At 39.4% G+C, this 16,613-nt stretch overlaps 1 protein-coding gene across 2 annotated transcripts; it reads right to left on the bottom strand.

Annotated features, from left to right (window-relative positions):
* Positions 1-1,159: 1,159 nt before the first annotated feature.
* Positions 1,160-15,641, bottom strand: LOC108436937 (myosin-9). Of its 2 annotated transcripts, XM_017713692.2 has the most exons (26): positions 15,567-15,641; positions 15,320-15,477; positions 14,960-15,121; positions 14,697-14,758; positions 14,192-14,477; positions 13,480-13,577; positions 12,819-12,957; positions 12,035-12,160; positions 11,697-11,822; positions 11,505-11,609; positions 10,577-10,765; positions 8,299-8,528; positions 7,938-8,205; positions 7,704-7,771; positions 7,552-7,615; positions 6,855-6,962; positions 6,086-6,217; positions 5,898-5,971; positions 5,625-5,709; positions 5,442-5,526; positions 5,260-5,342; positions 5,074-5,175; positions 3,696-3,806; positions 3,366-3,524; positions 2,746-2,809; positions 1,160-2,545 (listed from the first exon to the last, which is right to left on the bottom strand). In XM_017713692.2, the coding sequence occupies exons 3-26, from the start codon at positions 15,077-15,079 to the stop codon at positions 2,349-2,351; spliced, it is 3,081 nt and encodes a 1,026-aa protein (XP_017569181.1). In that variant the 5' UTR covers positions 15,080-15,121; positions 15,320-15,477; positions 15,567-15,641; the 3' UTR covers positions 1,160-2,348. The 2 variants fall into 2 exon arrangements, with proteins under 2 accessions (XP_017569181.1, XP_037398346.1); XM_037542449.1 differs by lacking the exon at positions 2,746-2,809 and having other exon boundaries at positions 2,405-2,545; positions 7,938-8,208.
* Between the last annotated feature and the right edge of the window lie 972 nt (positions 15,642-16,613).

Below are 16,613 nucleotides of genomic sequence, written 5' to 3'. Positions count from 1 at the left end.
ACACGTTCATTAATATTTCATCTGCACATTTGATGGAAGATCAAAATCTCGTATAATATAACAAAATATCAGACAGCACTGGCAACATTTTTTTATGCATGTTTAATGATTTGCAACAGCACATACAGAATCAGTATGTTTGGTACTGAGTGTGTGAATTTCTGCCTTTAGTGTTTGCCAAGCTTTTGACTGAGAGTGACTGGCTGTTCTAATCAGTTGTAGTAGTTTCATAATTACTGTAATCTGTAATCACTCATTATTGCACTATATGTTTTTCAGGACCCATATCATGGAAAAAAAATGCCATGCTTTTAAAATATACACATATATATATATATATATATATACATATATAGGTATATTCAGCCTACAGCAGTTTATCATAACCCATTCACGGTAAAGTTATTAGGAATGTTTTTACCCTGGTCTAGTTTTTGAACAAGACACATTACAGAGCACCCAATCAGAACAGTGGTCATTTACATACATCATCATATACAGTCATGTAAAACTGAATTATGGCTGTTAAAGCATGGAGTGAAAAACTCCTATTATCTTTGACTGGTCATCAGTGATATTGCTCAGCCATCATGCAGGCAATTGCTGTCATGATGGAAGGACACTACAGTGTGTTTTTAGCACATTATATTTATTTATTTATTTTTCTTAGAACTAAATAACATACTGTGGAGTAGCTAATAAACAATGGAATTCTTTACATAGGTACACAAACATGGGCAATGCTTTGTGAAACTGAATATTTTCCAGGCCTGTCACACCATCCATTAACCATAAAAATCACAAGTCCTGGAATGTATATGACTTCAGAAAACAGCCCAGTCATTTTGAGCATGCGTGCATGCATAGCATAGCAAACCCCCTCTCTTTGCTTATTTTACCCCATTCTGAGCCATCCAAATGCCCAGCTTTGATCACTGGCCGCGTTTCCATGAAATATTAATGGTTAGCTCGTATGGTGACCTAGTACAGGCATTGAGCAGATATGAGATAATGTGATGAATTTAATCCTTCAGCAAATGATGGATCATCAGCTGAATATCTGCTGACTGCTTTTCCTCAGTATATGATATTAATATGTCATGACCATCATAGGAACAATTTAGAAAATCACATAGTTTTGGAAAAAAAGTGTACAAAATAATGTGATAAAATGGATTTATTGATAGGTACAATGTAAAACTGATTAAAATTTAATACTCTGAGCTCTTATGATAACAAGTGATGTTTGGACTTGAATACATGAATAAATGTTTCAAGTGTCTAACTAAAACACATTAGTCATTAACACTATGGTAAAGACATCCTGAAAATACTAAATACAGAGAGATAGTACTTTGCTTTTCTAGGGGATACACCCAAATTAAGTTTTCCCCTACCTTTTTCCCATGTGTTTTATTTTATTTTATGAAAAACACCTCAGGTCATTTGGCCAGTGTAATGGTTAGGACATATAAATGAGGGACAGACATATTTATAAAATAAAATTGGCTGAAAATGACTTATCAACTATAGTTTTTGCTTATATGTTTGAATTGAACATTTACAAAATGTAGTTTTAACTTGTAAAGAATTTGTTAAAAAAAAAGTTAATTTAGTAACTTCTTTTTATGCATTTGTAATTGAGTTCATATCTCTTTGCATTTACTAGCAATTGTGAATGTGAGAACATGTTAAAACACAAAAAAATATTTTCTATGGTTCATGCTAAAAACTAAAAAGTGCCTGACAATACAGAAACAATTTATATTTCACTATTAGATTTATATATTTAAATAACTATCCAGTGAAAAGATGAGGGCTAATGTGTGTGCTAGATGTAAACTCAGCATTGGGTTTTACAGTCTACAGTGAGGTGAGGGAACATTGAAACAAGTTGAACACAATCACAAAATGATAAGAGCGGAGACAAATGAGGTATTACTCTGCACCAGCAACATGATTTACGGAAATGCCATGCTAATTGTTTGGTTTATGTCCCAATGACTGAGTGCAACATGAGAATCATTTCTGTCTTAGTTTTATAAGACAATAAGAACAAACATCCCACAACTCACTGATCACCATGAGTCATGAGCACTGTGACCCCAAACTACAAGCAAAATACACAGACATAAATCGTCCATCATCATTTTGGCCCATAGAATATGCAGAGCACCATTTGAGATCAATCTTTAGCACTAGGCAAGTAATAAAGCCTTGTTAAAAGTCTTGTGAAACTGCTGTTAAAAACTATGAGGCACTTCCTTTTAACTGCATCTGTTGAGTTAATCACACAAAGCACAGAGCGATGCTTCCACACAGGTTATAAACACAAATAATACATTCATTCAGTCGAGTACCACTTCCTCATCCTCCATCTCAGAGTCACACACCTCCACCTGTCTGGCTAGGAATGTTCCATCCACACATAATGTGGGTGGAATCGTCATCAGAGCCTCCTCTTCCTTATCAATGAAGCCTGTGTCCTCGCTACACCTTTCTGTCACTCTTACATCCTGGATCTGCTGCTGAACCTTCAGCTTGTCTGTAAAGCAGAGAACAATAAATTGGCAAAAATCATATTGTATTAAATTCAACTGTATTCCGTACTTCAGTGGTACTGAAATGGGCAAACACAGACACACAAACACAGTGCTGTCCACACAATTTCATAGTGAGTGATTCATGATCAAGGACCACTGAAATGGTGATGATTTCTCATGGTGATTGGACTTCACACGTCACCTTGGAGGAGATTTTCATTTCTGTCTTTTAGCTCTTCCATTTCCACACTCAGTGCTGACACCTGCTGAGGAGGGATACAGCAGAGATGTTGCTCTCATTGTCCTTAAGCTGACTCTGTTACTGAGGCACAGGTGCTAAAACAATCAACTCACATCCGGCAATCTAAGTGCAGACGTGATGAGATGACCCTTTAGTACTAGATGCTCCAGATGCTCCTCTGTTGTTGGTGGTGGTGGTGTGTGTGTGGGGGGGGCTATCTATGTTTTATCCAGGGGCACTAAAGCCGCTTATGTGAGACTGTGCGGTTATCATCACACGGCATTAAACATCAGTTACCCACCCACACCATACCAGCACTTTGATTAAGACATAATGCAGTATTAGGACAGCTCAAATAAATCAGTGTCGATCTGTGATTTGTGTTACATGTCCTGCTCATGTTTGCACAATAATTTCCCTAAATTCTCTAAAGAATAAAGTGAAAAATGAGCAATTCTGTGAATTCAGCATGCTAAACTGTTCATTAATTTTTACTTCACAGTTCTTTAAAAATTACCATCATCATCACCCTCACTTTAATCATTATCACCATTACTCACTTAGGTAGTATTGCAACTGACCTCTTGTCTTAGCTGCCCCTGCAATCCTTTCTCAGAGGCCGGTGGTTCAGACTGAGCTCCCACTGCATTGGCTGTAGTGCACTTTCCTGCCCCCTGCTGGACGCCCAGACCCTGTCCATGCTGCAGCTGCATGTCACTGCTCAGTAAGTCTGTGGAATTCTGATTTGAGAGTTTTGTAGAACCATTATAATGTTCCATTATAGGCCTTTATCTGCATTATGATCCATCATTATCATCCATCAATCAATCAAATACAACACATTATTTGGTGTGTTGTGCTACGATTGGACCTACAAATGCAGCTAAGGTGCACTCAGCAGAAATGCCTACCTTGATGGTTTTAGACTTTGGGCCACAGTCCACCACTGAGGCAGGTCTTCTCTGGAGCACTGGAGATGCCTTATCACCCAGCTGCTCTCTCTCCTTAAACAGACTCTTCAGCTGCAGCAGAAATGGACACAGGTAAGGTGTCACAAAGATGAAAATTCACATTTGTCATATAAAGGAACTACCTATTCTCTCATGAGATGGTTAGTAATAGTGACGTCCATAAGTAGTTGGGCAGAGACACACTTTTTGTGTTTTGGCTCCAGCACAACAGTTTTTCTGTTGTTTTCTGCCTAGTTGTATCTAGGTGCTCCATTGATTCTTGAATGAAAAAGCTAAAAGGTCATTCTTAATTAAATTGACCAAACACACATAGTTCAAAGTATAATCTGACTTTTTATTCTGAGGTTAGAATCTGATATGATTTTTGATATTTTATGTGTTAAAATGTCTTGATTCTAACTATTTAGTTAGTGCTATCAATTCATTCCAGTTCCTGTTGACCATATAGATGTTATTTCCTATCCTGTCTTCTGTTTGAGGCTTTAGGCTTATTTAATGGTTTGTTCATGGTACCTCTGTTTCCATCCATCATGTTGCTGGTTGTTCTCTTCCTCTTTTACCATCAACTCTTCCAAGCATAACTGTCTTTTGCACTGAACTCGTTCTTATCAGAATATGTCCAAAATGAAAAAGCTTTAGTTTGGTTATCCGAGTTTGGGAGGCAGTGCTTGATTTGGTCAAAAGTACATTTTTTCTTTTCTCGACTGTCAAATGTCTTCATCAATATTAAAGTTTAAAGACATCAGTATTTTTCCTATCCCGCTTTTCTACAGAAAAGACTGTAATCTTGATTCTGCAGAGTTCTAATACATAACCCACAAGTTCCGATCAGAGAACTAAACTGAACAAAGGTTCTGAAACTGAACTTTTCTAGCTTCTAACAAAATTAGAAGATTGACAAATCCCAGATTCATAACCCCAAGAATTTATAAGCTAACAAAAAAAGTCATAGCCAAATCCTTGGAGTATGAGTGTGTCCATAACATAAGCCCACCTGTCCGCTTCACTCTGAAAGAGCGCATCCAGCTGCCTAGTTCTGATTACTGGTGGCGGTTTTTATGAAAGCAATTGAGAGAAGAAGAGGGGAATATGGTTGATAGTCTTAAATTCTGATACATTTTTCAAATTTGACTTTTCCATACGTTTTGAAATCATCAAACCCTTATAATTTACATCTGGTTACAGTCTGCTAAACAAATGTGTCTGCATTATTTAGACAAAGTAGTTTGGTCCAATATGTTAGAGTACAGAGCCAAAACAATAAAAAAAAAAAAGAGTACTGTCCAGTTACTTTTGGGCTGCACGGTGCATTACTTACTTGCTCTGTGATTAGCCTCCTCTGATGGTTGGGGTCTATGAGATCAAAGTTGACTGATTTTGCCTTTCTGGTCACCAATGGTGTTCCTTGCCGATCTTCACCCTGGACAAAGAAAAAGTTAAACTAAGCCATCTAAACCTTAGAGACAGACATATTTCAGCATACGAATACTGTTAGAAAACATACCTGTTGGGGATGTTCAGGTGAATGCTGTCTCTGAGGAGCCGAGACTCTTTCCTGCTTCTGCTGCTCAGATGTCTTCCTGCTCGCTATCACCATAATGCAAACCACATCACAGTCATTGTTTCTGTCTAGAGTGCCACCCTTGCCTTATTTCTGTCTGATGAGAGTGGAGTCTGAACAGTTACCCTCTAGTTGGGAGTTGATGCCCTGAGTGTCTGGTTGATCAGTGCACAGTGCCTGTTCTATCTTCAGCGCTTTAAGTCCAGTAAGCTGGATGAGGACAGAGATGAAGAATAAGCTTAATGTTGTTAGGTACTATTAGATAGGCTAGTCTTTCAGCTGAGGAAACATTATTGTTAATACTGTACCTCTTTCTCTAGAGCAGTTATCTTGTTTTGTGCCTCAGTTTTCTCTACATCTTTCTGACTCATCAGATTCTTTAGAGTAAGATCCCTGGGAGGCAAACCAAAAGACAAATAATAGGAAATATCTGCTGTAGAAATAGACTGCACAATATGCCAGGGGTGATAAAATATCACACTATTTCTGCAGAATATATTGTTGGAAATATCTTGGAGAGAGGATTCGGAAACACTGGCAATATGTACACCAGCAGCACACCACTGGCAATATGTACACACCTTTCTTTCAGTTTGTGCTCTCTCTCAGCCAGTTGCTGCTCCAGTCTTTGTACCTCAGTGCTCTGCTGGGTCACCTATTATAACACAGAGGATGAACTACAAGATAACTTCCACATTCAGCACATTTTTCTCACTTACACATTCCACATCCTCCTTATTACGGGGCTGAGCAGGTAGGTAGCATTCACCTGGCCCCGAGCAGACTGTAGCTCCTGCTGCTGCTCCTCCAGCTTAGTGTCTCGGCTCTTCAGCATGTCCCACACTTTCTGCAGCTCAGCTTTCACCTGCACCAGCTCTCCATCCATCTCCTCCAGAGACACCTACATCCACCATTACAGTTCCACAAACTCTTAAAATGTGTCCAGCACGCTACTACTAAATTTGCACCATGACTTCATACAGTTGACATACACTTGTTTGAATTCACAACTTTAGCTGGAGTTATACAGTGGCTTGTGCATCAAATAAAAAGACTGGGCATCCCCTTCATGAACTGAGGGAGAACTAAGGGATTGGACTGCAGATCAGGGAACCAATGGGAAGGTGATGGGGTGCGAAAATTCTGTTATGGAAAACGTAAAAAAGGATAAAAGAGGGAGGAAGAACTCTACGTGTGGTTCTCCTTCCAAACGTCATTAACTTCACAACTCCATGTAATGTATATATTATTCTTCGTACTACTATTCTAATAGTTCTGACTGTTCAGTGTTTTACTGTGTGTACTGATTTAACTGTATGTCATGCACTTGTCTAGATTGTTCCATCTGGCACTTTTGTATTATTGCCTATACTTTGCACGTTGCACTGGAGAAAACTGAAAGAAAACAGTGAGAAATTTTTGTAATTCTGTTCTGGTGTAAATGACAGTAAAGTTAAAGTGTGATGAAGACAGCACATCTCTCTGGCAACTGACAGTATCTTTTGGTAGTGTTTATGAGGAAAAAGCGCAGAACATACAGGGTTTCCCATCAGTCTCTGCTGTAGACATTGGCTTCTGCTTCGCTCCAGATCTAGCTGCTGCCTGCAGGCATCTAGTTCTACTCGCTCCAAAGCACCAGCTTCTTTCTGAATGGAAACACACAAACTGCTCCAGTTTTATATCATACATTTTATAGAAAAATCCAGAAATAGGCATATGGGAAATTCTACTGATTATACAAATGCATCAGTCTGAGGGTGGAGATTCAACTACATTGATTTTGCATGTACAATTCATACAAAAAACTACTTTTTGTTGTCAACTCTACAAATATATTAATTGTTTCTCCAGTTCCACTGTGTATAGAGTGTCTTTTTAAAATAATAATTCCCAAACATATTAAACTTCGATATTTCATGATTTGTGTTTCCTACAAAATCATATTCGAATAACATGGTGACAGCAGAGATTCTCACCCCTTGAAATAACATATATAAAAATCTCCAAAATGGTAACTTTACAGAAGTACAAAGAACATTCTTAACTTTTAATGCAAGCTAATGTAAAGGAATTACATTCCAAATAATTATGGAGCATTTCTATTGGTCCATTCATCTTAAAATGTTCACACGATATAAAGGACAGCTTCTGTTTTCAGATGATGTAGAAAACTAAAAATAAATTTTAAACAGAAATACATTTTGGGATGGTGATGATACACTTATGTTTGCTTACCTTCACTCTGCACAGCTCTGTCTCCAAGTGTGTTTTCTGTTCAAGCAAGCTCTGGATCTCATCCCTTATGAAGCATATATAATGTCAATGAAAACACATGCATCTTCACTTCCCACAGAGACAACTACAACATCCTTCACATAAACACTCACTGGCTGTCCTTCAGTTGTGTCTCAAGTATCTCCACCATGCTGGCCATTCCAGATGCCTCTTCCTTCAGCTGAGAACACACATTAGGAGACTTTTGAACTGTGGAAAGCAAATCTTCAGAGCTTTGAAAGAGTGAATTTTGGTTAAATATGTTTTGATGATGTGACACTTGTGACTTTACACAGCCTCAATTTCCTGCTGCCTTGGGTAAAATTAAATCTGTGAACAGTGCTTACGGCCTCAGTATGCTGCTGTTGTTTCTTGGTCTCTTCTAGTTGCACCTGAGTGGACTGCAGTGTCATCGCCACATCCAGCCATCGCTCATTCCAGTGAGTTGCCACATTCTTCAGCTCCTCCTTCTCTTTTTCTAGCTCCACCTCCATGCGCTGTAGCTCATCCTCCTTACAGCCAAGCTCTGCCTCCATGTTCTGCACTTTCTTTTCCAGGCCCTGGCAGTGCGTCTGAAGGTCCTGCTTCTCATGCTCCAAAGTTTCCTTTAATTCTCTACTTACATGAAATGAAAAGTTATTATTTACATAGTCTGTTGTATGTTAAAGTCAACTGTTTTGTAACTTTGTAAGTCTGACTTAAGCTCACCTGAGCTGATAGCATCTTTCCCTCAGTTCCCTGAGCTCTTCCTGATTCCCCTGATCAAATACATCTATCAGCTCCTCCTTCTCTCCAATCAGCTGCAAGCGCTCAGTCTCTAGAGCTGCGATCTGATTGGTGTGGATCAGCTTCTCCGCTTCCAGCTCATGTAACTGCTTTAGCGTCACCTGAAGCCTCTCTGTGGCTGCAGTCAGGTCTGCTGACAGTTTCTTGCTCACCTGAGTAGACGTTGATTCAGTCAAGCACTAATGCACTAAAGATTTGGAAGACGGTCCATCACATTGCATAAGGACACACAGTATCATTTGCCCCTTTCAGACATGCACAGTGACTCAGAACCTTTGAAGACATTACCTAGAGGAGCTGTATATGTGAACGCAAATGTTTGAATCAATTGTATAGGGCATTTTCCTGCCAGTCCCCTTGTACAAAGTTCGGAAAATATCCAGGTGAAGCCATATGTGAACAGAGCAGGTAATTTTCCAGAGAATTTACAGTGGGCATCTGGGACATTATTATTAAATTTATGTAATATTATATTGATGCAAAAATGTGCCCCCTGCACATGATACCCAGGCACTGCACTTCACCTAAACCACCCAAACATGTCCTGTAGTGAGAAAGCGTCTGACACATAAAAACTCTGGCCACACCCTACATGTGTGAAAGGGCAACTCCGAATAACATCCGGACCCGACTATCCGGACATTTTCCAGAGTTCAAATGTGAAAGCAGCTACTGATGCAAAGCACTGCTCTTATGACGCACCAAAAGGTATCTGGGTGCTGGAAGCTCCCCCTTGTGGAGAATCTTCAGCCTGAGAAACATGAGTGAATGAGTGAGTGAGTAAGGCCCATCCAATTTCTTATTCTTACCCCTACCACTTGTTTTCCAGTGTAACCATCCCCCTTGAAACTTAACTTAAGTTATAAGGGGTAGTGGTTGAAATCTTCCCCCTATGAAATGGGACAACCCTTCAAGAACCGCATACGTCATCAATTGTCGTCAGCGTCTTTTACATAAACAGACGAGACGAGGTTTTCCAGCCATTTCCAATGTGCCGTCTCCAGCTGTGGTGATCTCACTTGTGTGTCACATGACAGGGCAGGTGAATCGTACTTAAAATATCAACGTGTTTTCCTGCTTTGTCTCCATACTATAGCAATAATGGTACATCACACTGACATTTGCCTTTTATCCGAAGGAGACTGAAAAGCATGGCCACTCGTGATTCATTCACTTCAGTTTTACGCATCAATCAATCAAACATGTCACAAATAAAAAACAGCACAAGCAAAAAATCATTCAAACAAGTCATCGAATAAAAAAGAGAACAAATAACAAACTACATGACTTCATTAACAGCTGCTCGCGCTGCTCTGTAGGCGACCCTGCCAGCCTGCAGTGACAGCAGAGGCGGGGAAAGTTCAGCTCACTGCTTAAATACATTTAGGGCATCATTTGCCTTCAAAGAGGGGGGCAATTAATTATTATCACCACCAAGAATCCTTCGGTGATATGAAGCTGAACTTAGCTTTCTAATCACCAGCTTCATGATCAATTTCCCGTTCCACCTTAAAGGGTGAGTCAACCTCACGTACCAGAACGTAACTGCTGCACTATTTAAGGTAGAATGGGAAATTTCGCCAGGTAGCGACCGAGACACCAGCATTTTACTAGCGATTTTTATCCGTGTTATGAAGGATATGACCGTAAAACGCTATTACAGTGGTTCTCTTACAATGCAACTGCTTTTTAACAGAGAAAATACTTACATTTATGTGTTTCTTCGGTCGCTTGTGCAGTCATCTTGCCGATGATTCGCATAGCATTTTGGGAATTTTCTCGCAACCCTCTGTTTGTATTGCGCCTCTGAAAAACCTCCGTTTGAAGGGCCGAGTAGCCTTAACCCTTCACCCTACCCCTCCATCTCAACAACAATCGGGACAACCCGACCCCTAGACGTGAACGCACGGAACAGAGGGGTAGGGCTAAGTGTTAGGGGCAAGGGGTGAAATGGGTTTGTCCTAAGACTCATCTCACTGACTGAACATACACCAAGCTAATGTTCTTAAGAAACGATGGCTGACTATTTAGTTTCGAAAATTGCTGTCTGTGTGTTTGAAGGAGTTCCATCAATGAACTCAGGATCTGAAATTTAAGTTGCTCCACACAAAGCAAAACTACTTTTCCATCAACGTGACACTCTGGCACTTTAAGAACAGGCCAGTATGTATATATGGGGTGAGTCTGGTGGAGGACTGACCTCTTTGGCTGAATGTAGTTCTTCCTTCATTAGTAAGGTGCTCTGCTGTTGTCTGCTGGTCTTGCTTTTGGCCTGACTGAGCTCTGCGTGTAGTTCACACACCTGCTCAGTGAATCCCTCTCTGCCCAGCTGGGCTCTCTGCAGCTGCAGCTTCAAACTCTGGGTCCTCTGATGCAGGTCAGCCTTTTCCTACATGCACATCAGTACAAAAGCACTTTTTGTTTTGAGATTGTGATATAATGGTGGATGATGTTATGGATTCCCAACTAGGCCTGGTCTGCTTCTATTGTAGATAAATGTAGCCATCTATTAAACCATGTATAATTTACCTTAACAAGAACTCGATGTGCCTAGAAAACAGTGGTGGCTGATGCTTTTTGGCACATGAGAAACACAGCTGGCCATTCACTGATGGCAAAAAGACGACGCACTCATAAACTACTGTTCAAAAGTTTGGAGTCACTTGTCATAGTCATACAGTTATATTTATATTTAATAATAATAGCAACAGGTATTTTTTTAGGTGAACTCAATATTTTAAGAATGTGAAATTATGAAATGAAGTTTAAAAAAGTATTTGGTTGTGTAGAATAATGAAATAATGCAAATCTGCCTTGAGATTTGATTAATACCTGTGACATACAAGGCATTTTGGATATTAATTTATTCTAACTTAATTCTTCATATAAATCTTTTGTGTGTGTTTTTGGGGCATTTTTTTGTTGTCTACAATATCTGTGAGACTGCACAGGACTACCATATTAGAAATATTACTTCAAATCAAATGGTTTTATTAATGGTTGTGTATCTATTTTCTAGCTAAAATAGCTTGTTAACCATTTAGTGCCACACTATGATGATGTTTAAGGGAAGCTGTGCTTACTGTGTAGTCTTAAAGCAACTCCATGTTAAAAAGCACTGGATGTACCTGCACCAGTCGGTCTTTATCAGCTAAAGCTGCAGACAGCTTCACTTTCAGGTCCTCTAGATTGTCCTCTAATTGCAGTGATTTGGTGGAGAGCAGGGCTTTTTCCTGGGGAAAGGTGTTAAAACATAGATGGGAAAGTATGTGTAATATAAAACACCATTTACAAATGTGTTGCTTGGGTGTGAATCTCACCAGTTCCAGCTGGCCCAGGCGGCTTTGGCTCTCACTGAGCTGTTCCTGCAGCTCACTTTGGGCCTGCATAGATGTGCTAAGCTTCTGCTTCAACTGCTCAGCCTGGTTCAATGTCTTGCGGTGACCCTACAACAAAAACAATGAGAAGGAATTAAACAGCCATTACCAGAGATGTTCACATATTTTTATTTTATAAAATAAAAAAAAACATAATATTTTTTATAAATATTCTATATTGAATGTGTTTCTCCTCCTTACTGCCAATAAAAGCCATTTCATTTCATTTTAAGTCATCTAATTACACTAGTAAATAGTATCCTTAAAAATAACTGACTGACCTCCTTAGAGGAATAGAGTTGCTTTAAAGCATGATCCTTTTCAGCTTCCAAGGTCTCGGCTCTCTCTTCAGCCTCCCTGAGAGCTTCTTTCAGTTTCTTCATCTCCCTCCCTGTGTGTTTCTGTCCCTGTCATTCCACACACAATTCAAATGATCAAACATGAACATACAAAATTTGATTAGAATTTTACATATAAAATCATAAAGGCTTTCCCAACACAGTTCTTAGAGCCATTTAGGAAGACAAGAGGCACCATTTGAGTATTTTGTACATGTGGAAATGTGTAATGTAAATGAAATATTGGGGATGAACTGATACTGAATTGGGGGCCAAAGTTTCCAACATTTTTCATGTACATATCTTTTAATACAGATGCTGATACATAAATATTTATAAAATGTAAAGCTCTACTTGTATTAGCTTTGTAGAGAAACATAACATTTATTTCTGTACGGTTACAAAAACAGTAAAATGAATGAATAAAATGCACCAATGTTAGCTTAATAGCCCAGCGTTGCCTAAATACGCTGTTCCAGAATACAATAAATATACTCAAAAATGTAAAAAAAGGTTTGAAATATGAAATATCAAATCTAAACATCTGCCCAATGGCAATCATTTTTAAGCAAAAAATCTGATTCTGATATTATCATGAATCCCCCCAAAAATGTTTAAAGTGTTTTCACATTGGCTGTGATATAGGATTCACCAAGAGGACAATACTAATCAATTATTATTTATTTTTTTAATATCTTTTCTTTCAGTAGCAGATGAAGAGCTTTACCTCTCTGAGGAAGTCATCTTTTGTTACAGGCATAGTCTTGTTGAGATGTGGGTTTGTTTGTGAGGTTGAGCTTTGATCAGAGTTCCTCCTCCCCATGCTAGATTTTATCTTCAACAAGTCCATCTCCAGCTGCACCACCCTTCATTCATACACACACATAAATCATCATTTTACAAACATACATTCATACAAAAACCAAACTTTTTTTGAACAGCTGCTGAACAACTACTACTGCTACTGCTACTGCTTCTATCATCACTGCTACTACTTCTGAGGTTAGGGAACTAGCCTCGTGACCAGAAGGTCGCCGGTTCAATCCCCAGAGCCGACAGCACATAACTGAGGTGTCCTTCAGCAAGACGCCTCACCGCCAACTGCTCCCCGGGCTCTGTGAATTGGGCTGCCCACCACTCCAGGCAAGTGTGTGTGTGTGTGTGTGTGTGCTCACTAGAGTGTATGTGGTGTTTCACTTCACGGATGGGTTAAATGCGGAGGTGAAATTTCCCTGTTGTGGGACTAATAAGGGTCATTTAATGCTACTACTATTACTACTATAAGTGCAACTAAGACACTGGATATTATCAATGTGGACTGTAAGTCATTCAGTTGCTCAGTATAGAGGTAATGCAGTACACTATCTTTTAATGTTTAGCTTGTTTACTTTTCTTGCAGTTCTGACCGTCGACGGCTCTCCTCAAAGCGGCTGAGCTTAGCTGCCTCCTTCTCCTCCTCAAGAGCACTCAGTGCCTTTGTCAGCTGCTGTAGGGGAGAAGCCATACAGAAATGAGAGGCTAAAGAATTTAATGAAACATTCTTGAAAAGTACTCTGTGCACACTGGTCCTACACAAAGGGAGTGAATACCAACTAGCACATTTCATCTTGGACCCTGGACTTACTATTATTTTGAATATTAAAACAAGACAATATAAGATTATAAGATCTTATAAGATAACAAGTAATAGCAAAGACATAATTTCCATTTTAACATAAATACTTTAAAATGTAATTTGTGTAGAAACTAAAGTGTGGGCCCATACAAGAGCTCTTGGGGTTAAAAGAGGTAAACCTTTTCACTGTATATAGTGTCAGTACCATTCTTAACTTTTAATATAAGTTAATGTAACATTTTTTTCCCAGTAAAATGTAGGACCATTTCTATTAATACATTCATTGTAAAATGTAAACACAGTGTAAAAGGCAGATCTGCTGCTTTCAAATGATGGAAAAAAGAAAATAAGGTATGAGTTTTTAATCTGACAGATTTTTATTTATTTCCAGATAGACAGTACTGGACTTCTGAGAATCAGCTTTAAACAAGTAGTGTTTTTTCTAGCACTAAAGTCTTGTAAAAGTCAGCCTGCCCAATACTGACCTTATGCTTAAGCTCCAGGAGGTGAGTGGTGCTCTGGCTGTGCAGAAGCTGAGTCTCCTTAGCCTTCAGGAGGTCAGTCTGGGTGTCCAGATGTTCATGAGCTTCCCGGAGCTTCTGGACCAGCTCTGCCCTCTTCATGCTGCTCTCCTCCAGCGCAGCTCGCAGCTCAACCCCCTGAGTAGAGAAGGCTCGAGGAGCACCCTCGGGCGCTAGACGAGAGGTAGACTGCCATCTTCTCATGCCAGCCGATTCATTCTGTTTCATCCCCAACTGACTGCCAACAGAGCTAAAGCAACAGGATGGTTTGTTAAATAATGTAACGAGTGATGGAGGAACACTCTAAAAAATGAAGAGTGCCACAGTTCTACAGTTTTAGGTAGATCTATAGACACAGACATAGAACTACTTTATGCAGAGGTTTTTTAAAGTTTAAAAAGGTTCTTTCAACGGTGTTGAAATTGATCAAGTTGCTTTCTATTTGATATCACAGGACAAAATTGCTGACCTGGTGCTGATTTTGGAGCGGTGACCTGATCCAGATAAACCCATACAACTCCATGCTGAGGACTTAAAGAACAATGGAACTCGGTTAGAGAAAGGCTATAACAAAGCTTTTTTTACATTACAAACTATGGGCATTTTTCCCATTTGTGTTTTTGTTTATATCATGTGTACAAATTCCGTTCCTGTATTGGAAACATATCGAATTTCTACACATCAGACGTCCAGATTTTGAACAAGAGGTCCAGGTGCATATTCTGTACTTACCCGAGATTTAAAGAGGGCATTCCCCCACAAATCAAACTCAGGGCTTAATGACCTGAAAGCATTCTGGAGGCTGTGAGGATTCAGGCTGTAGTCCCATTCCCAGTTGTCCCTGGCTGCCATCAAGGTAAAGGATCTTTTCACACCGCTCCACTTGGCGAAGATCTGAATGAAAATAAGATATGCTGTGCTTGGTAGAATATTTAGAGGCAGCTGTTTGAAGAATGCTGGAAGATGTTGTCATTGCAGTTGGAAAGTTGGTTGCTTGTTTTGCCAGTGCATCTCTGCCCTGTAGTATTTCACACAACCCAGAGAGTTCTCACACCCAACATGCAAGATAACACAATGGTATTAAAAGAATACCTTGTTTGTTTGTTGTCTTCCTCCAGCAAGGTTAAGTGCACAATAGTCTCTGTACAGAAAACTGTCAGCAGTCTTGAATAAGTGACATGAAGCTGGCTGTTGACTTACATGACAGATAAAGGTCAATCCAGGTGGAAACTACTTTGCTGTTGCCAAACCTAAATCAAAAATACATGATATAAATGAATAACAATAAAACAATGACAAAAATGGCAATTTTCCATATCCTGTGAGAAAATGAACAAACCTGAGTAGCAGGTTAGTGTTTACTGTTGCTGTCTTTGGGTATGACAGCTTTTCTCTCTCTGTCTCTGTCGCTGCGCACTCTTTATTCTGCAAACAAGCTGGTGCAGCTCCAGCCTAGGCGGCAGGTATCCATGGTGATGGTCATATACAGAACACAGAGTGAGTGTCCAGCCTTCCTTGTGAATAATAAGCTTGTGAGCTCAGCACACTGACGGTGTAAGAGGGCAGGGTTCCACACATAACTGCCAGGACTGTCTCACCAGTTCACTTCACAACCCTCACAAGGCTTTTACATTTAGTCACAGACTAGATATAGGCTGGAGCTCCATGACAGATTCCATGAATCGGACATGATTTTAAAATGTGAATGTAGGAAATTGAGAGCCAGAATAAGAAGTGATTTCTGCTGTTTCTTAAAGTCACTTATGACATGCCCTTCAAAAAGAAGGTTCTTTCAGCATTTTTTTAATGATGTAAATCGTCCTTGGGTTTGTGAAAGGTGCTATATAAATTGAACTGATGATGATGATTATTATTATTATTATTATTATTATTTAATGAGGGTTGGTTATACATACAACCAGCACAACTCAAAGAACCATCTGAATGCTCTAAATGGTTCTTTGCATTGTTAAATGGTTCTTCTCCATGGTGAAAAAACCTGCTGCATATGGTTCTTTAAAAAAAAAATTAAAAAAGGTTCTGTCTAGCACCAAAAAGGTCACACTGTTGTAAAAGAACCATTTTTTGTGCCATATAGAACACATTGCCCTAAAAATGCAGGGTAATAGTGGACAGGACAGGCTTTAACAATGAACTGGCAGATCCAGAAGCGACTGCACGTTCACTGTGTTAAAAGTTGCGTGCGCTGTTTTATTTATTCACATTGTCTGCAGTGAATAAATGGAGTCTGGCGTGTATACATGTTAGTATTTTTTAATGACTCCTTTTTCATTCCATTTAGCTCATGAGCTACTTTGTGAATTCACTGAGAAAGATAACAGTAGCTACAATATGATATGAGAGACATAGCAGGCTGAAGTCAGCT

This window comes from Pygocentrus nattereri, chromosome 11 (genome assembly GCF_015220715.1).
Source record: "Pygocentrus nattereri isolate fPygNat1 chromosome 11, fPygNat1.pri, whole genome shotgun sequence".
In the NCBI taxonomy this organism is placed as follows: domain Eukaryota; kingdom Metazoa; phylum Chordata; class Actinopteri; order Characiformes; family Serrasalmidae; genus Pygocentrus; species Pygocentrus nattereri.
Note: the sequence above shows the minus strand (reverse complement) of the source record. Positions and strands in the feature narration are given on the sequence as shown.

Coding starts and splice junctions, on each gene's coding strand:
- LOC108436937 (XM_017713692.2), bottom strand. CDS start 15,079: ATGGCAGCCAGGGACAACTGGGAATGGGACTACAGCCTGAATCCTCAC. Junction 5,527..5,624: donor TAACTGCTCTAGAGAAAGAG/GTACAGTATTAA, acceptor GTCCTCATCCAG/CTTACTGGACTTAAAGCGCT. Junction 2,546..2,745: donor AAATGAAAATCTCCTCCAAG/GTGACGTGTGAA, acceptor TCTGCTTTACAG/ACAAGCTGAAGGTTCAGCAG.